This window comes from Lepidochelys kempii, chromosome 6 (genome assembly GCF_965140285.1).
Source record: "Lepidochelys kempii isolate rLepKem1 chromosome 6, rLepKem1.hap1, whole genome shotgun sequence".
Taxonomy (NCBI): domain Eukaryota; kingdom Metazoa; phylum Chordata; order Testudines; family Cheloniidae; genus Lepidochelys; species Lepidochelys kempii.
Window position 1 is genome coordinate 58,054,613 of NC_136385.1, and position 21,588 is coordinate 58,076,200.

The 21,588-nt window shown below is 45.3% G+C and overlaps 1 protein-coding gene across 1 annotated transcript; it reads left to right on the top strand.

Annotated features, from left to right (window-relative positions):
• The first annotated feature begins 3,423 nt into the window (after positions 1 to 3,423).
• On the top strand, positions 3,424 to 4,824 carry C6H11orf96 (chromosome 6 C11orf96 homolog). Its single transcript, XM_073348063.2, has one exon. The coding sequence runs from the start codon at positions 3,831 to 3,833 to the stop codon at positions 4,194 to 4,196; it is 366 nt and encodes a 121-aa protein (XP_073204164.1). The 5' UTR covers positions 3,424 to 3,830; the 3' UTR covers positions 4,197 to 4,824.
• The last annotated feature ends 16,764 nt before the right edge of the window (positions 4,825 to 21,588 follow it).

Consider the following 21,588-nt stretch of genomic DNA (forward strand, 5'->3'; position numbering starts at 1 on the left):
CACTGAGCCCCCGACCCACCAGTCTGGGCTCCCTCTCACACTGTACTGCTGTGACAAGCTGCAAAGTCCTCCAGCCTGCACTTTCACCAGCATACATACAGGTAGGGACATATCCAGCTGCAGTTACATGCAGGCTCTCTGACCAGCCCCTGCATAGGAAGGCTACAGCTAAGGCAACTCCCAGCTCCTCAGCCACACACTCCCTCTGGAGTATAAACCCAAAATTATATCATACTGTGCTGCACAGGGAACTGTACAGCATAAGCTCATAAAATTTGCCCCCTCCCTCAATGTGGAGAGGAATATGCAACAGCCTTTGCTCCCAAGTTATAATTCCCTCACACTTCACTCCAACTCACTGGTTTAAATAAAGCAAATACAAGTTTATTAACTACAAAAGATAGATGTAAGTGATAGCAAAGAGATCAAAGCAGATTACCTAGCAAATAAACAAAAAACACAAACTACGCTTAATATACTAAATAGATTGGATATGAATAGCAGATTCTCACCCTAAGAGATGATACAAGCAGGCTGCAGATTCTTAAGGGGCAAGCTGCACTTGCTTTACAGCTTGGAATCCCCAGGTGCTTCATTGACAGGCTAGAAATCCCTTTAGCCTCGGTCCAGCACTTCCCCCAGTCTTTGTTCCCCACATGTTTCCAGGAGTCTTCTTGTGTGGGGAGCGAAGTACACCAGATGATGTCACTCCCTGCCTAATATAGCTTTTGCATATGGCGGTAACCCTTTTTCCCAAAGCTTGGTTCCCAGCCTGGTCTGTGGAAAAATACTGACAGCCCAAGATGGAGTCTAGAGACATGTGGTCTCATCACATGTCTTTGTAGAGTCATAGCAGCCATTACTTGGTGGCTATCTATAGCATTTTCAGGAAGGCTCCCCAGGTGGGAGATAAGCTTCTCCTAAGGCCTATTGTTTTTTCCTAATGGACCATTGCCCTGAATAGGCCCTTCCCCACCGACTATCTAGACTGAAAGCATCTTGTCTAGTGGGCATTACCTAGGTGTAACTACATTTGAAATACAGATACAAAACTGATATATGGATACAAATAGGATACTCATATTCAGCAAATCATAACTTTTCCAGTGACACCTCACATGACTTATCTGGCATAAAATACATTATAATTATGTCATAATCATATCATAATAATATAATTGTGAAGAATGTGGGGTGCAGTGTCACACCAGACATTTAAAATAATAGACTAATATTTTTGTCCTTGTATTTTTGTCCTTCCGTCTGAGCACAGCACTTTATGAGCATTAATGAAATCTCATAACTCCCCTTTTACAAATGGGGAAACAGATGCACAGAGAGGCTTGGTGACTTGTCTTCCATCACACAGTGAGTCAAAAGTGGCAGAGCTGGGAAATGGATCTGAGTCCTGACTCCCCACCTCCTGATTTAATTCTGAGACCGTGCTGTCTCTCCTACATAGTTCATTTGTTTTGTTGCTGAGAAGACTTTTATTCCCTAACCCTGGAGTGCTTAACTTGACATTCTCAGCCGAGTCACTCTGGAGGATTGAGAGATTAGGGTATTACATCCCATATCTGATCTGAGCTCAGTCCCCTCTGAATATGTGGTGGTGATGGGGGGAGAGGGGTGGGCAAAGGAGCAAGTTGCTTCTTATCCAGACAGCAGGAATCCTTGCCACTAACTAAGGGGTATTACAATCCTGTTGCTGATTTCAATATTTTTTCAGCCAGAGAAACAGCTGTATAATCCCTTCCCTCCCCCCCACCCAAAACCTGTGAAGTGAAAGTCAAACATGTGACTATCAGCATAGTTGTTCTTCCAGCACTAAAAGCATCCCCGAGCCTGTATACCAAGCCCACTCCCCACATGCTAGTCAAGCCTCAATTACCAGGCATTTCAGGACAGGTAATATCAACATCCAAAGAAAGGCTTAAGGGTACCGCTGCCAAGCTAATGCTGTCTCTTTCCTTCCCAGAAGCCCTCTACTCTCTTCATACAGGAGTCAGAGAGACAGAATTCACAGAAGGATGGAGGTCATGTTTGCTGTGAGGGACTAACACAAACTCTTCAAGCTGTGTGCTTCAGAGGGAGAGAGTTATCGGCAGAATGTATGTGAAGAGAGGCCTGTTAGAACCTCTGCTGCCTGAGCCCTAAGCTGGAGATTGTCTGCAACATAGAAGGAGAAAGGAAAGAGATGCCAGGAGCAGCTGAGCAGCCTCAGCCCCCAGGTCTGAAGTGGACAGTAATAGGAAAAGGAGGTATGTGAAGTCTGTGTACCCCACTCCCACTGTGAAACCTGATCTGGATGCAGGTACCAACTCAGGCAGTGCTTGCATACTAGGTCAGCGGTTCTCAACCAAGGGTCCAGGGCCCCCTGAGGGGGCTGCAAGATGGTTTCAGGGGGGTCCACCAAGCAGGGCCCGTGTTAGACTCAAAGACGCACTGTGAGGAGCTGAAGCCTGGGGCCGTGAGCCCTGCCACCTGGGGCTAAAGCCAAAGCCTGAGCAACTTAGCTTCAGGGGGCCCCTGTGGCCATGCTTGATACCCCTAATGCCAGCCATGGCTTTTATATTCAGAAAACAGTTGCTGTGGCACAGGTGAACCCTGGAATTTTTATAACTTGTCTGGGGGGCCTTAGGGGGAAAAAAGGTTGAAAACTCCTGCACTGGGTAACTTATAGGATATGGCAGGAAGGGGGAAACAGCCAGGGAGGTGTTTGGGGGCTTTCTCCAGGTGGAAGGAAGCCTGGCAGACGTCCCTAAGGTGCAGAACTGGATAAGGGGGGTCATTAGATAGACAGTAAGATGATCACAACCACTGCCTCGGCCCCAAAACTGTGGGGAGGCCAGGAGTGTCCCCTGGCTGAGACGTTAGTGGGTGTTCAGCAGTCAGGGAAGGGTGGTGGCAAATCCCCAGCTCGTGCGAGTGGGGCACACTGTAGCGGAGCCTGCTGATTTAGCCCCGCTGGGGCTCTGCTCCCCCCTGTCCCGCTCAGCTAGGGATGATGTTTCTAAAGTGCCCGTGGCGGTTTCCAAGGGGCAGCAGCAGCAGGACGGGTGAGAGAGGGAAACTTCCTCCAGTGAGCGCTGGAATCCGCCCGTGGCGGGGAGCGCCTGGCACCCCACCCGCTGTCAACCCGCGCCGCCCCGCCCCACCCCGCGGGTGGGTTACCAGCGGAGAAGCGCAGCCTGGGAGCCTTTCCCCTCAGCCTGCCCCGGGCCAGGGGCTGCAGCCCGCGAGCGCCGCGCGCGGCCCCTCGGCTGGCGCGGGAAAGCCCCGGGGCCTCCCCAGCACAGTCTCTCCGCATCGCGGGGGCGGCGTTATTTTAGCACAAACGACTCGCAGACGTCAGGCGGAAGGGAAGCGGCCGGGCAGGCTTTAAATGGTAGTTGGTGGCATCTGAGCATGCTCCTGTGTGGGCTGCAGGGGGCTATATAGCGCCGGGGACGACACAGGCGGCAGCAGCAGCTTTCCGCGGAGCACCGGAGCGAGCCTCTGGCCGCAGCGCCCGCCTTGGCCGCGCTCCGCAGCGGGACTGCAGGGGGACCCGCTCCCAGCCGGGGCAGCGAGCGCAGCCCGCCCGAGCGAGACTCCGCCGCCAGCCTGGGGAGGGAGCTGGCTGTCTGTCGGCGAGCCCGGCCTGCCTTGGGCTGAGGGGAAGGATTGAGCGCAGCCCGGCGCGCCCCCGCTCTGCTCCCGGGCTCTGTCTCGGTTCGGAGCCCGCGCCCATCCCCGTGGTGCCTGGGACCGCGCACTCGCCAACGGCCGCCTGCTCCTCTTGCCTCTGCCGAGCGCACGTTTTGCAGAGCCGCAGCAGAGGGGCTAACATGATGGCAGCCAAGCAAGCCGAGCTCATGGGCATCTGCTCCAGCTACCAAGCGGTCATGCCTCATTTCGTGTGCATCGCCGAGGAATACCCTCAGCCCATCCGCCCCGCCAAGATCCCCAAGGGCAAGCTGAGGAGACCGCGACAGTCCCGCTTCAAGACCCAGCCGGTGACTTTCGATGAGATCCAGGAGGTGGAGGAGGAAGGGGTCTCCCCCATGGAGGAGGAGAAAGCCAAGAAATCCTTCCTGCAGTCCCTGGAGTGCCTGAGGAGGAGCACCCAGAACCTGAGCCTGCAGCGGGAGAAGCTCAGCAGCTGCAAGCTGCGGAACAGTTTGGACTCTAGTGACTCTGACTCTGCCCTGTGAAGGGACCATTGGGGTTCAGTGATCACCCGTCACAGCAGCTTCGCAAGCGCAATGGACACAGAGAGAAGGGACTGTGCTTCATAGTGAAGCCTGCAGCCGCCAGACATAAGGGCAAGAACTTTATAGAGTTATATTTTTCAAGGGAGACTATGTGTGGAGATCCTTGCTACCAAGAATTGCTTTCCAAATAATGGCCATTGGACACTTTCTTTTGTATTATAGATTAGATCCTAACTGTCAGTCAGCATGGCAAGGGGGGGACTTTGAAGGGACCATGATGAAGGCTTTACTTAAGAGGGGGGAGGGTGAAGTTCCTTTTAATTATCCTCCTGATAAAGAACCAGTTGGAGTGGGATAGATTCCAAGAGCAATTTGCAAGTAAGGTCAGGATGTTTTCTAAGAAAGCACTTTTATGTTTGTTTCTATTAAGTTGTATGAAACTTCTGATTTAAACAAAAAAAACTTTTCTATTTGTTAGAAGAAATCTGAGCTGTTTTGGATGCAGTGAGCTGCTGGACTTTATATTTATTTTTGAATTTAAATTGTTGACTGCATTAATTTAATATCTTTCTACCTGAATGTCTGTTATTATTTCCATAAAAGAGAAATAAAACTCAATATATTTGCATAGTGCATTTTGGCGAATATTTATTGGGGATAACTATTCCTATTTCTGCCTTCTCACCCTTTAGTGGATATATGGGCTTTAAAATGTTGAGCTAACCCTAAAACAATAATATCCTTTTTGGAGGTGGGAAGGACATTGTCAAAAGGGTCTTTCACTACATATCTTAAAGAATATACTGTATAAGAATTTAGCTAGATGACTTCTTAAAAAAAACAAAAAACCTTAACATAAAGCAAGTAATAAAACAAGAAATTAGATGATTGGTGAGGAAACTTTTACTGGCCCATTTTTTTTAAGTTAGCAAAACTGGGAAGGTCTAATAAGTATTCTTAGAATAATTATTATTATATAATTATTGAATGACTATTCTATGGTCAGACTTTTTCTCCTTTTGACAAGTAAATTGGTCAGTGCTACAGACATGCTAAGTTTTTTTTTATAAATATATTTAATGCGATTCCATTTAGTAGATCAAGAAGCTGCAGGGCACTCTGGATACACAGATTTCTCTCAAGGTAGGAGAGTGAAAGATTTTGCTAGGGGTGAAGATCAGCCAGGAATGAATCTGTGGGACTGAGGATTTTTTTATTTTATTTTATTTTATTTTTTTTGAGAGAGAGAAAGAATGCAGGTTTTTTAGAATTTCCATCAGTTGCAGACACCACAGTATTTGTGCTGGGAGCATTTAGACAAGCTCTGCAAAGGGAAAAGCAAACCCAAGTGTTGGGAATTATTTGCTTTCTTCTTCCACTTTCTTGAAGTGCTGTTAGGCTGATTGTTCGCTCCCATATGAGCATCTCTCCCATCTCTTAGAGCCTGGTAGACAAGCCTCAGGCTGTTCAAACTTCCTAATTACGAAATGTTAATGATACAGTTAAGGGAGCTGGAGGTCAGAGCCTGTATCTATAGTTTGCCCAATGAAGGTTTGATTTGAGGAGGCCTGGGGAGCTACAGCAAAGGGACTCTTTCATATGGGACCATGGTTCAAATGTGGCATTGATCCTAAGTGAAGTCAGATTTGGCCCTGCTTCTAGGGAGCTGTGGAGAGAACATAAGACATATCACTGAACCACACCAGAATTTGGACATCTGTGGTGCTCAGGGCTGGATAAGTGTGAAGAGAGAAATTGAGGTGGACAGGATGCAAGTCAGGAGTGAGGTGCATTGCTACAGTAAAGGGGATTGGAGGAGTGAAATTGTGAGGGGTGCTGCAGGAAAGGATTAAAGTGCATCAAAATTGCTGTCTTGGGCACCCAGCACTGAAAAAGCAGTTGGTGCCGTGGGTCAGCGTTGAGAGGCATCAGCGAAGATGTGTGCGGAAGCTTGCTATTGGACTGCTCCCTTCTGCTTTTGTAAGCACTGGAACAGCTGTTTTTAAAAATTAATTCAAAATGTAGGAACTAATTGACCCTAGCACTAGTATAAAATCACATACACAATCTAATATGTGAGGGAATGGCTCTGGGGCACAGACTTATGCTTCCCTGTCACTAAGCATTTGACACCATCACAATATCTAGCAACACACCTTGTGAGAGAGCCGGAGAGCTTTTCTCACTGTGGCAGTAAACTCCAATGACTGCTTTCTGTGCAGACAACATCCATGCACAAGGAAGAGTCACAATTCTACCCCAAGAACAGGTTCAGGCATGCAGACAGTCTCACTGGAGTCTAAATTAAAAGAAATAATCAATTACCAGAAACCTGGGTGTTTTTCTTTGACAAATTCCCAGCGCTGTTCCAGCTCCTGAAATAAATCTGTTTAGTGAAGCTTCAGTCTAGCACTTTAGCCTCATCTCTAAAAACAGCATTGAAAATACACAGCAGGGAAATGAACTCTGTGGTGTTTCTGGGGTACATGGCTCAGTGGCAGCATCCTTCCCCATTTCTCAGGCTCAGGACAGTGGCTGTTCAGCCATGTCTTTCTTCCAAATCCAGGTCCAGATTCTGCTGTCTCCTATAAAAGGCAGAGTCTCTCAAGAGGCATCTTAGGCTGAGTGATAACACTACATCCTTTCCCCTGCCCCCCTTTTCCTCTGAATTGCTGGGATTAAAAGAGGCCATTTACCCCAACACCTTTCATCTCTGGGTTTGTGAGTAGCTGTGCTGCCATCACACGCTAGCTGCAGAAGGCTGCACTGTTTCAGACTGGTGACAGGAACAGAACACCAGGCACTGACTTTCCTGGAGGGGACATATCTATGTTCACTTTTCAGTTCCAAGACACAAATCCAGGACGTGGTGAGGGTTTGTTCAGCGAACAAAAAGGATTTAAGAATCTGCTGCAAAACAAGTTAAGAAAGCACCTCATCTTATAGATAAATTATGGGGTAAATTAAGTATCTCTTCAAATGATCATTGTTATCGTTCCCCTTCCCCTCCATCCCAGAGTGAATAGCATGCTGGTGGAAGGTGCCAAAGTGACAGTCCTGGAGGCTGGGGGTCTTTGTTCCCAGAACAGGTACAGCCCAGGAAACAACAATGCAAAGCTTCCACTGGCCAGTTTACTTTAGCCCTGTTCCAAAGGGGCACCCTCAGTGTGACAGAGAAATGCACTCCTTGTGGGCCCAGGCTGTCCTTGTCCTCTATTTGGAAGGTTTCTCTTGTGATGGTGTTTTTGTGTGATGTCCCCTAGGAATTGGACTAAGACCCAACAAACTCATTTTTACCCAGGTCACCAGACAATCATTCAGTGACGACTTTCTGTCACCACCTAACTTGTCCCCAATGCTTGAGATACGGCTCGTGCATTTCCCCTCAACACTTTACATTTTAAAAGTGCTCAGCAAATGTCAGTTAATCTACCTTGCTCCCCAAGAGGCATAATCTTTCCCCTTTTACAAAGGAGGGAGCTAAGGCACAAACTCCAATTGAGCACAGTATGTGCAGGATGGGGCTCAGAGTGGGGGGATGGTTTATTAGACCTGACCTTCATTTTTTCCCCTCATGCTGCTTTTTGTGTAAATTATACTAGCTGCTGTTGCAGGGGAGACAGTGAACCCTGCACCTGGTGCTTGCTGGATAAAAAGACCTCCATCTTTATTTGTTATCTTTAAGGCTGTCCGTGTTTGTTCTGTTCCTGATTTGTGTCCAGTCTTCTTAGAGCTTGTCAGTATTCGCACCATGTAGCTGCAATGATGTAAAGCAGTAGTGTAGACATGCTACAGCGTGGCTTACCTACTCTCAAACTTCTTACACTGGTATGGCACAGCTACACTAGGTGTTTGGAGAGTGTAACAACATCAGTGTGTGTCTGTTGGTGCAAATATCCCCCATATAGACAAGCCCTTCCTGAATTTTTCCAAACCATTCTTGGTTGAGCTTGAATTGGTAAATGCACTGAGGCTTTCCAGTTGCAATTTAATTCCAATCCCAAAGGCAACAGGACATTTCCACCCTGCTAACTGCATACACGGTTCCTTTATTTGACTCCATCACCCAAAGTTTCTGAACTGGTGGGATGTTGTTCTAGTCACCAAGTGTTTAAAACTGATGCAGAGTTTCTAGGTTTATATCTGGGTTCCCCCCCCCCGCACTCTGAACTCTGGGGTACAGCTGTGGGGACCCACATGAAAGACTCCCTAAACTTATATTCTATCAGCTTAGGTTAAAACTTCCCCAAGGCACAAATTCCTTTCCTTGTCCTTAGTATTGCTACCACCACCAAGTGATTTACACAAAAATTGAGGGAAGGGTCACTTGGAATTCCTATCCCCGCAAAATATGCCCCCTGGCCCCTTCACCCCCTTTCCTGGGGAGGCTTGAGAATAATATACCAACCAATTGCCTTAGCAATGTGAGTACAGACCAGACCCCTTGTTTTTAGGACACTGAAAATCAATCAGGTTCTTAAGAAAAAAGTAAAAGAATCACACCTGCAAAATTTGGATGGAAGGTAACTTTTACAGGATAATAAAAAGATTTAAAACACAGAGGATTCCCCTCTGGGCTCAGCTTCACAGTTACAAAAACAGGAATAAAACTATCTCTGTAGCATAGGAAAAATTCACAAGCTAAAACAAAAGATAACCTAATGCATTTCCTTGCCCTACTTACAATTTTTGTGATTTTAAATGGATTATTCCAGGTATATTTTCAGGAGATGTTGTACTGTTTGGCTTCTCTCTCCATCTGGAGAGGGAACAAACTAATCCTTCACCCCAGATTTGAAAGTATCTTCTTTCCTCATTGGTCCTTCTGGTCAGGTGCTAACTAGGTTATTTGAACTGTTTAACCCCTTACAGGTAAGGCAATTCAGTACAGCTACCAAGGGGGGATTTTATGTGACTCTTTCCTCTATATTTATGACAATTTATAATAACCCTATGAGGACTGTTTTGTGTTGTGTGGTCATTGGTACAAATAGGACACCTAAACTGTAGAGGTACAGGGCTCTCATAACTCCAACTGACTTCAGTGGGGTTCTGGGAGGTCAGTTCATTGTAGAATTTGGTCTGTGGCAAGCAGTTTCTTTGTCGTAGTTCTGTTGCATTAGATATTGATAAACAAAAGCAGTACTGCTAGCTTGGCTGCTGTTGGTCTGATCCTGCCATACCACTCAAGCCTGTGAAAGGACTGCATGTAAAAATAATTGCATACATAGTTACTTGACTTACATAGTAACTTCAGAGCTACAGGACAGAACAAAAACAGGAATATATACTTAATTGTTTGGTTAATAGTGAACTATAGTTACTATGTAACTACCTGCTGGTTTAGTTAATAGTGTAGAGAGTGATATATATTAATAGCTCCTGTCATATACAAGGGTCCCAAATGATTTCAAAAGAGCATAAGAGATGTTGCAGCCAGACAATCTGTGGCTGCGATCCTGTTGAAGTTCACACATTAAGCAAAGTGGTTTAGGACCTGTATCTGGATGGAGGACCTTAAATGAACACAGGACACTGCAGAAAGTGTTCCTAGTGATTCCGGAGGTGGTGGTTTTTCTTCTGAATCTGTACTGAACCAATGCCCCAGTGTGGGATTAGGGGGCACTCTACTGGTAGAGGTCTGTGGTAAAATTATGATCCTCATTCCTTTCATCCAGGGGATGAGCCTTTGTGTCCTGGCTAAGTTCCTCCTCGGGGAATTACATTCTGCCTCCCTAAATTCCCCTCGCAGTTTCCATTGGGTACAGTATTAATCATCTCCTGCCCTAAATGATTGTTTAGTGTTGCTGCGGACACTTAAACTTTGCCAAGTCTCACCCCTGAGGTGACTGCATCCAAGTGATGGATGATGTGATTCCTGCCTGTAGCGTATACCATTTCAAACTCCTAACACATTTTTGTACTGTAGAAATGTAAGGTATTATCAGGGTAAATTGTAAAAGCAAACACAGAAATCATTGTGCCCAATATTAGCTTTCACAAGCACGGGCCATCAGCTCCTGTTTACTGAGAAGGGGATGTTGCACGGGACAGTGGGATTATTATTTAGCCGTCAAGGCTTTCTCAAAAATCATTATGGGCTCTTTAACTCCCAGCTGGGCAGCCACCTGAACTAGATAGAAGGCAGTCCAGTTTAACATTGGATCCAAAGCATCCTGTAATGGCATATTACTGTTCCCTGCTCAGTCCATATTGTCTAGAGGCAAGAGTGTTACCAAGTATGTCAACACCACCTGGCACTTAAATATACAGGGCAGCATTTAATGCCACTTAACTGATGGTACAACCAGTTTAACTGATGCCAAGGGACACTGAGTACTCCTTTTGGCTGCACAACTAACCAGTAACTGCAGTGTCATTATCATGTAATTCTCGGGAGTCAGAGCATTAGTATCAAGCCTAAATGTATGACCTCCATAGTTACGCACTTAGGACTTCTGGGTTAGCAAATGTCATCAGTGGGTGAGTGTGTTCTAACTACCACAGGGCCAGCTCCTGATGTCAGATGCAGTGGTGGCAAACTGGAATAATTTCACTTACTTTCTTGGAGTTACTCTAGATTTGCCCCCATATAAGTAGGATGAGTCCAGTTCTTGCTATACCCCTGGTATTACTAAGCATGTTTCTGAACCTAGCACAAATGTGCAAGCCATTGTTTCTCTGCTGCATAACGCAGATGCTACCATTTTGCTTAGAACAGTCTTACAAAGTTTAATCTGATTTGTGTGCCAGAAGCAATGCACAGTGTGCGCCAGCAAGCTTGACGACATCTGTTTTCTGCTCAGACACAAGAGTCTGTGGTAACAGAATCCAATTGGGGGGTGGATTTGGTATTTCTTCTGGAGTTTGTATTGTTTCTGAAATGCAATGAGACTTCTTTCTCTCCCTTTCAAATTAAAACAGGGTCTATTTGACTGATTTCAAACAAAACAAGATCTGAGATGCTAATTTATGAGGTGACTCTTTGTTTCCAAATATTTGCATTGAGGAGGTTGAGTTTATTTATTGGTGGATGGGAAGTTATTTTTCTTAGTCTGATTTAAAACCCTGTTGTTGTGGAGGATTATTTTCCCTGTGAAGAAAATGACCTTTCTTGGGCAGGAGGAGGTGGGGAAAGAAGAGGGCGGGATAGGACACAGCATGTCTGTGAAATTACTCTTGGGTAATAGAAAACTGTATGAGGGATATTTATCTGCTTGTTACTTTCCATCTCGGGTTCTGGTAACTCAGTATTTTCCCCTTTGAAAAATGTTCTGAACCCTTGACCCCTTGTGTTCATCAACAATCTATCTCATGGCTCTTTTCACAAGAGCATGTCATGTCCTAGGGTAATTACATTCTGCTGATCCAAATTCCCCAGCCAATTTCACTTAGAAAACATACTTTTTTCACTATTCTTAAAGAGTGCTGGGTAGTTAGTGCCTACTTTTAAACAGCTGCTGTGTTCCACACAGGAGGTGGATGCATTTGAGTAGTGCGTAAGTAATGTCTGTATGGCACTGGTATATCAGCTGGTAATGCATCTATATAGGTATGTTTCACAATGATGTTGTTCATTGTGTTATTATGGTCATTGGAGCCCCAGGACTCCCTGACACTTTCAATATATAAATCAGTGCAGGCTAGATTATCATATTTTGGAGGATGGAAAAAGCCCAGAAATCTTACAGACAGAAAGAAGCCTGGAAAAATGTAAATCTGATTGTCTGCAGAGAGGTAGTTAGGATACAGCGTTCTCTGGGAATGGAACTGCTGGACTGGAATCAAGGAAGGGGGGAAAAACTAAAAGAAATCCAGGGAACAAAAAAGAAGATAAAAAATAAAAAACCCAACCCCAGAGTGGAATTGGATGTGACCCATATGGCTTAGAAGGCAACCTAGAGAGTCTGTTTATAATCTGCTCCCATAAGCAGCACCCATAAGCCCAAGCACCCACCGAAATGTGAATAGCTTTGCCTAGTCATTCTAAGTATGAAGTGTATTGAACTTTTTATTTGGATCCTTTGTTTGTTTCCCAAAATAAACATTAGAGCCATGAGCCATATTAGCTTCTCTCATTCTCTCTTGTTTCTGCCTATTACATTTGTTTTATGGATGTTTATTGCTGGATAAACAGTGTCCCTATGGAGTCAAATCATAAAAATGGAGAGAGACTGTAAATGGGTCATTAGAACAGGGGATTGGGTGTCAGGACTTCTGGGTCTGGAAGGCAGTATGGTCTGGTTAGAGCATGGGGTTGAGAATCAGGACTTCTGGTAGTATTCCTGGCTCTGCCACTGACTCATTGTGTTATTTTGAGCAAGCCACTCTGTCTCTGTGCCTCAGTTTCCCCATCCATAAACCCAGGGGGTTGTGAGGCTTAATTCATTAATGCTTGCGAAAGTAAACTGCTATGTCTGAGTATTATGCAGGTCACTAGAAACAACGGTCCGTTTGCTGAGAAAGGAGAGGATTGCTGAAGAGACAGGACTTGTTCTTGGGAAACCAAACCCTCAGCAATCTGATCTCAGAGTTTATATAACAGATAAATTGCAAAACCACCTGCTGTACCAAATAATAAGGGCTTACGCTGCCTGGGACCTGAGGACAAAGACTGGCCCTGTCATGTTCAGACTCCACTGTATAGATTAGCACCAATAAAAGACAAGAGTGGCAGCCCATAGGATCAAGGCAGGCCCCTCCCCCTGCTTACACTGCAAGGCAGAGGTGTTAATAGGAAGCCTAGGTAAGTAAATGAGAGACAGGATCCTGCAGCTTGTTTGTGAGCCGTGTTCGGGATTCCAGTCTGAGAAAGTTGCGTAACTATATTCACACTCTGCTAGGCTTCCATATACCCTCAAACAACACCATCTCTGTGAGCTCTGGGACATGGGTATGGATTCCCCACACCCTCCTCCCCTTTGCCGGGATCAGGTGACGCTTCCACTTTAGGAAAGGGTTTATTTCATTAGCACATGTGGGGGCAGCCTGAGCCTGTGGGAAAGGATGGATTTCTTGTGATTTGGGCAGAGTGCATACTGCCTGGGGAGTCCTCAGAGCCAGCCCTTGAAAAACCCAGAAAAGTCTCTAGTTTATATGTTTTAGTCATCTGTGAGACTGCAGCCTTGTAATCACAAAACAAACTTCCCACATGCTAATGGATCTCACCCTGACAAGAAAAGGCTTCCACTGGGACATGGAGTCATGCCCCTGGAGGCACGGGGTACATACACACGTTTTACTGTCCTGTTGATGTCCCACTCCAAAAGGCTGCTAGTCTCCTGCATTCTCACGCCTGCTCTTTCTCATCCTCCCTCCCCTCCCAACTTTACTGTTAGGAGGCTGCCTCACTGCACTGAATAGTTCAGTCTGCGTGACCCCTTCAATCCATACCCTTTCTGCTGAGTGGCAGCCACAGATCCAGATAGGGCCACCTGAAAGAGGGAATTTTGAAATGTGCATAACTAAAAACTAAGAACTGGGGCCAAGACTCACCAACTCATTTCACAGAGTTTGCCAAATGAAACAGTAACTCAGTCCCTACGGAACCGGATTGGATTCAGACTCCCCCCCAGACGTTCTTATTAAACCCTGGATTTGTGCTGGAAATGGCCCACCTTGATTATCATACACATTGTAAGGAGAGTTGTCACTTTAGGTAAGCTATTACCAGCAGGAGAGTGGGTTTGTGTGTGTGGGGGGAGAGAAAACCTGGATTTGTGCTGGAAATGGCCCAACTTGATTATCATACACATTGTAAGGAGAGTGATCACTTTAGATAAGCTATTGCCAGCAGGAGAGTGGGGTGGGGGGAGATATTTTTTCATGCTTTGTGTGTATAAAAAGATCTTCTACACTTTCCACAGTATGCATCCGGTGAAGTGAGCAGTAGCTCACGAAAGCTTATGCTCAAATAAATTGGTTAGTCTCTAAGGTGCCACAAGTACTCCTTTTCTTTTTGCGAATACAGACTAACACGGCTGCTACTCTGAAACCAGACAGGTTGAGATGATGAAAGGCTACATATCCCATTACAATTCCTGTGCATCTACCCATCCATCTATCAGTGCATCAATATCGTGCTCATCACTGTGGTATCCAAACATCTGATTCTCTGAGTCATTTCAGTTTCCATGTAGAGTTCAGAGTTTCTTTTTTCTCTGCAAGTTGAGGGCACTTCTGAATATCTCACAAATAGGCAGCTGGTAGCCCAAGAGGCTATGTGTATATGATGTATAACACAATGAATTCATTTGTGTTGAGTCAATTTACCTTCTTGGAAAAGGGAACACTTCTCGGTCTTCGTTTATATCCTGTTGGATTCAGGTGATTCCCAGGAATATATTTGCTATTTCCTTCTTTTGCTTTGATTTGTCTGTATATTATATAATGTCAGATGAGTTAGCTAACTCCTAAGTACATTTACATCACATATTCTGCAGCATGTTCTTCCAAATCCCACCGGGCACAATCATGGAAGAGACCACATCAAGAACTGCTGGAAACTGTCACCATTGAAGTCTTATCTTTGCCAGAATCTAGGGTCAAAAGGTTGAAAAGAGGTCACTGATTTTGAGAGTGCAAATGTCAAGACCCCTGAGGCCTGGTTTTAAGAAGTGCTGAAAATATGCAATTGCAGCTGAGGTCACTGGGAGGTGGAGATGCTCAGCACTTCTGAAAATCAGGTCCCCGGGGTCTCAAAATTTGGGGATCCAAAATTAGTAGCTATTTCTGAACATTTTGGCAGCTTTATGAGCATGAAACCATGATAGCCCCCAAGGTAAATCACTGTTGCATATTCCCTGTGGATCTATCCCAGAGGTATGTTTGATTTCCTGTTTCTGTTGTTAATTTCTTTCTAAATATCTGGGGCCTGAAGTTAAACTGACCAACAGCAACCAACTCCAGAAAAGTTCTAAACAAATGGATGTTAAGCATGGTGCTGGGATTTGAGGTTTTTTCAAATCCTGAGTAAGCCATGCAGAGGAGCTTGGTGATTTTCCAGGGTTAATATAGAATGGAAAATTTCGGGACCATGGTTAGAAAAAATAAGTTTTTCCCAAATAAAAATGGACGTGGTCCAAATTCTGTGCTGACTCAGTAACTCCATTGCAGCTAATGGAATTATACCGAATGGGGGATAAATCAGCCTTGAATTTGGCTCCGTGTGAGTTGCTGAAACCCAAACCTCACTAACAAGTAGAACAGAATAGTAGGTGGAAAGTGGGAATTTGTTTCTTGCTGGTAGAAATGGGCAGGGCACATTTGGTATCTGATGCATTTCTAATTCAGATAGCATGGACTGAAAGTCTCTTGACCCTGATCACACCCCCCTCTGATTACAGTGGCTCCCAGTGAGAGGAAGACACAGATAAGTTCATACTGCTACATGGGCATTTGGATGCTTCTCTGATTCACACCAAGAGCCTGAAATCTTAGCCAGATAGGCTGTGGTGCTGGGGTTTCTGATACTTCCTGCTTCTGTTCAGGTTGCCAAGATCTGGAAAGGACCCTGATGCTGCTAAACCTGGCACTGTCCTGTGTGGCAATGCTTACCCTGGAGGAAGAGCTGTGATTGCTGAGTAGACCCCTTTTCTCTTCCTCCTGGGGAAAGCCTATCACGCCACTTCACCTCCTCTCTCCAGAAAATCATATCTCCTCCCGCCACCCCTCCACTTTCTTATCAAGCTAATGAAGTTTGTACAGACCTGGGGCCTGCAGAGAGGGCAGTTCCCACCTAAGTAAAGGATCCTTGGTTTGTAGCAAAAGTTGTCTCAGCTATAAAGCAGGAAGAGGCTAAAGGGAGAAGCTGCTGCTATCTGATATATGGCAGGGTGCCTCTGGCACTCAGTGTGTGGGGGAGGACTGTGACAGAGCTTACTGCAGGTGGGAGGCCTCTCTGGCTCTCAGCCTGTTGCTGAGGTAGGGTCCTTTAAGGCCAGACGTTATACAGCAGACATATACTGTCTGGGAAGAGGATGTGGGGTCCATCACGCTCCCCTCAGTCCTGGCTACCTGTTGTGTCCTTCACTCCTCTCTTGGACTCACTAGGATTCCACATCAGACTGACCTCTCTTGGAGTGAAATGCAAAATCATCTTAATAAAATGACGTCAGCACTGATGAAAGGTGGCCGAGACTAGCAAAGTGAAAATCTGCTTGCCCTATCTGGGAGAGATGCACAGAGACCTGCCAGGACGTGCCAATACTGTGGTGATCAGGGCTGCAAGGGGATGTATAATGATGCTCGGTTGAACAGAGATACAGAGTGATAAGCAGGTGAGCCACCATAACATGCAATAAGTCTTGGCTGTGCAGTGACACTGGGTTGAGCAGATGCATGGGGACTCAGAGATGTGCAGTAACTTGCACAACTCAGTGGCTGAAGGCAGATGTATGGGGACACATTGGGACACAAAGTGATTTGCAAGGACGTTTGGAAAATGTAAACCGGCTTTTTGGATGCCATGGGTTTAATAAACTTCTGAAATCCTCAGTGCTGCTGCCCAGTTACAGTGCCACATCCATGACCACTCTGAAGTCCTGAAAACACTCCCAGTGCCATATCTTTATTTCCCATAGTATCTAGTGAAGATAGTTTTAGCCCTGAGGAATCTATTATAGCCTGTACTATGTACCAGATAGCTTCCCAAAGTGACTGGCTCTTTGTATTCCCCAGTCAAGCCTGCTGCAGTCCTACCACAGGCTCTGGAGTTATATTATGTGTTCTGCTGGAGAGTGCAGTGTTTTTCCCCATCTCTCTTTTCTGAACAGTAGGGAAAGAAACATTCTAGCAAAACTTATGCCTGTTTGTATTGTTGATTAGCTGACAAAGACCAAGAGCTCTTTGGAGCAGGGTCTATCTATTTCTCTGTGTTTGGAAAGTGCCCAGTGACCTTGAGCACTATTGTAATCCAAATTACATTCACAAAACTATGTTAAAAGAACTCTGTTAAGGCTGCAAAGTCAAGCACTCAAAAGTTAGGCAATGCCAGAATTCAGGTTTTCTGTGCAACCTTAATTCAGCCCCCTTGGGCATATTTATCATGATACAGCCTAAAATTACATGATCATATACTATTTTTTACACAGGACCCTGCTTCATTCAGTGCAAAGGATGGGCAGTGGTCACTTAATATTCAATATTTTGTTTTATCCTTATTGTTCAGTGTGTGACCTTGCTATAGAATTATTAATTTCCTCCTGGACTTTTCTATGCTACTCATTACTATAGTATTTGAGTGCTTAATGCACACTAATGGATTTATTTCCACAACACCTTTGTGAGATAAGGGGTTGTTATTATTCCCATTTTACAGATGGGAAAAGATTAAGATCAAAAGCGTCCATGAATTTTAGGAGCCCAATTTGAGATGCTTAGGGTCTGGCGGGGTTTTTTTCGGAGAACTTAACAATATGTAGCACTTTATATGCTCAAAGCACAACTCCTATTGACTTCAGTTGCAGTTGTGAGTGCTCAGAACTTCTGCAAATCAGACCCCAGAGTCTAAGGTCAGGCAACCAGAAAATGAGGGACACACAATTAGTGACTATTACAGTTCCCAAGGTAACTGCACCTTTGACCCCTTTGTTGCCTCACTGAGAGCATCTCATGTAAGTCTCCGGCCGGCAGGCATCACCACCGACAGCCATCACCTTTCTCAGGACGAAGTCCGAGGACTCTCTCCCTCTAGACTGGGGAGTTAGGCTGCAGTTCTTCCTGTTATTCACTGTAATTACCCCCAGCAGGTCTGAGCTTAGTTCAGTACCAGCAGCTCTGCTCTCTCTCAGGGGCAATGACGGGGTTAACCAGTGACCAGCCAGCCTTTAGAAAGCAAAGAGAAAATCATTACAGAGAAAACATAGCTTAAAAATAATAAACAGCTTATATGCAGGTCTTAGTTTATCAGGTGCCACCCATCATCCCCAGAGAGACCCTGGTAGGAACAAAGGTCCAGATTCTGATAGGAACTTAGGCTCCTAACTTCCACTGATTTCAGTGGGAAAAAGGACCTACATACTTTTGAGAATCTGGGCCAAAGTACTTCAGACCCTTTCTTCAGGGACCATGCCTTTAAGTCGCACCGTCATGTCAGTTCTTGGATCAAAGGACAGTGATTTCCTCCCTGGGCCAGTATGGTCACTTTTTGACAATTCAGTTCTTTGTTAACATTCTTTAACCAGTTCAAGTCAGTATAGCCAGCATCCCCTAAAGGGGAGAGGCTTCCCCAGGCTTGTTGACCTGCCTGCAGATTTGCATTAAATATCCCTCCCCACTGCCCCATGGTTTTAGTTTCTGCATCCTGGGATAAGCACTAGTTCTTGGGAGACTTAAACTCTGATCTAATCAGCATGTATTGGATTCTGAAAGGGAGAGCCACCTCCTGATGCAAATCTATCCGCCCCATCCCCCAGTAACATGTGTTTGAATAGACCAAAGGAAAGAGGATATTGTTCTACTCTTGTTTGAGCTCCTCGCAGAATGACTTTGAATGATGTTCTGGGTTCATGCCTCAGCCGTTCACTTTAGAGAGTTAGCTTCAAATCCTGCCTCATGTCATAAGTGAAGAGGAATTCAGGGGGCCCACACTTATCCTGCTAAACATGAGTAGTTGTCTCTGCTTACAGGAGGTCTACAGCTGGAACAATAGGAGGCCTGCAGGTCTGGACTGATATGCATCAATTGAGCTGTGTGGGGATGGGGCTGCAGATCAGGATAAAGGTATTAGAGTGCGTTATGGGGTACACAAACCCACACTGGCCAGGAAGGGTTAATGAGCTCCTGTAGGCTCAATCAGCCCTGCCCTGTTTCACCTGCAAGAGCAATCAGGCTTGGGAGGCGGTGGGGGGTTCAAAGGAGAGAACCCACTTAATTGGGGGCAAAGTAAGAAGGAGCGTGGACTGGCAGTTCTAGTGTTGTGTGAGAAGACTGAGTGGGCCCAGGAGCTGAGTGAACACTGGTCTGCCAAGATCTCTCTGTGAGTGTGTAGGCCTGACACAGACTGTTAGTTTGAGTTGTTACCAGGACCCTGTTGGAGAGTATTAAGACAAGCTGCTGCAGCTGGGGTGCCTGAAAGGAAGGGGCTGAAAGCTGATCCCACCTGGGCAGAAGATTCTGGTTGTTTGTGTTTATGTGGGACTGTGAGATGGAGATGCTGCTACCCTGGAAGAGGATGAACTTTTTTAGTGGTTTGGCTGGAGAAGACTCTGGAGGAAACTGAGGCAGAGCTGCTGCAGTAACGTACTATGTCATGAGGGAGCATGCAGGAGCCCAGGCCTGGACTGAGGTATGTTGCAGAGCTTTGTGGAAAGAGAAGCTTGCATAATACTCTGGCCAGTACAATTGGGAGGTACTTTCTTGAGCACCATATCCATCCACATCTGTGACTTGCTGGGGCTGTTAAAGGGACAAATGCCATTTGGGCAACAGAGCACCAACTCTCTGAACTGTGTCCCCCAAAATTGCATTGGCAGTGCCCTGAAGCTTATTTTAGTAGCAGTGGGGAAATTTCCCCATACAGTTTGTCTCTGTAAAGTCTTGTGTGAATACAGCTGGCAGTTAATGTTCAGAGCTGAACAAAAGCTACCCCCAGACAAGAAAACTAGGCCCCATATAGAGCAGAGAGCCTCTTCTCCCACTTGTTCCATCCATCATGAAACACCCTGTGATTTCTTGCTGTCACCCAGAAGCGAAGCTGTTGAATGTACCTCAACAAGAGCAATAATTTTGCCTGATGTTACAGCTGGCTGACTGCTTCTTCCCAGCCCTCCACACACCCTCCACACTGATTTATAGTTTAGAGACCTCTTGCCTCCATAATCCCAGCAGATTCACATTTTCCATTTTATAATCACTCTTCCCGCTTGACACACTCATGAGCAGGACAGGGTGCCTGACGCGGACTCCCTTCAGCAGATCCTACCCTGTATCACATTTTTCAAAGTAAATGTTATTGTTATTCTCTGTCCTCCTCCCACCTCCCTTGATGAAACTGATCTGAAAGCAGATCTTAGTCTTGCAGATTGCAGCTGGGTTCTGATCACAACACGTGTTTTTTTTTTTTTAGCAGACCGCTTGCACAATATTTAATAATCTGGTAGCCACCAGTAGTCAACTGTTTGTATAAAAGAATCCAGGGCTCTAGGCCAAGGAGAAACCTTTTTTTCTATTCCTCTGCATGTCTTTGGGATTCTCCATTAGAGTATAGCTTTTAGAAAAATAACCAGTCTTGATTTCAAAATTCTCAGTGATGGAGAACCCGTCATGATCCTGGGTAAATTGTTCCAGTGGTTAATTACTCTCATCGTTTAGAAATGTACACCTTATTTCTAGTCTGAATTTGTCTAGCTTCAACTTCCAGCCATTGAATTGTGTTGCACCTTTCTCTGCTAGATTGAAGAGCCCATTATTAAATAGGGGTTTCAGAGTAACAGCCGTGTTAGTCTGTATTTGCAAAAAGAAAAGGAGTACTTGTGGCACCTTAGAGACTAACCAATTTATTTGAGCATGAGCTTTCGTGAGCTACAGCTCAGCTCACGAAAGCTCATGCTCAAATAAATTGGTTAGTCTCTAAGGTGCCACAAGTACTCCTTTTCATTATTAAATATTTGTCCCCCATGTATGTACTTATAGACTGCAATCAAGTCACCCCTTAACCTCTTTGTTAAGCTACACAGATTGTGCTCCTTGAGTCTATCACTGTAAGGCAGGGTTGTTGTGGTTTTTTTTTTTTTTTTTAATCATTCTCGTGGCTCTCCTTTGAACCCTCTCCACTTTATCAACAACCTTCTTGAACTGTGGACACCAGAACTGGATACAGTACTCCAGCAGTGGTCACGCCAGTGTCAAATATAGAGGTGAAATAATCTCTCTACTCCTACTTGAGATTCCCCTGTGTATGCATCCAAGGATTTCATAGCTCTTTTGGCCACAAGCTCACAGTGAGGGCTCATGGTCAGCTGATTATCCACCACAAACCCCAAATCTTTTTCAGAGTCACTGCTTCCTAGGATAAAGTTCCCCATCCTGTAAGTATGGCCTAGATGTCTTGTTCTTAGATGTATACATTTAGCTGTATTAAAACACATATTGTTTACTTGTGTCCAGTTTACCAAGCGATCCAGATTGCTCTGAATCAGTGACCTAGCCTCTTCATTATTTACCATTCCTTCAATTTTTGTGTCATTTGCAAATTTTATCAGTGATGATTTTGTTTTCTTCCAGATCGTTGATAAAAATGTTAAATATTATAGGGCCAAGAAGCAATCCCTGTGGGATCCCACTGGAAACACACCCACTTGATGATGATTCCTTGTTTACTGTTACATTGTGAGACCTAGCAGTTAGCCCAAGAGGAGAGATTGAAGTGCATCATGGGTGGTAGAGTGTAACC

Bases quoted from the DNA above. Each gene is read 5' to 3' on its own strand.
- C6H11orf96 (XM_073348063.2), top strand. From the start codon at position 3,831: ATGATGGCAGCCAAGCAAGCCGAGCTCATGGGCATCTGCTCCAGCTAC.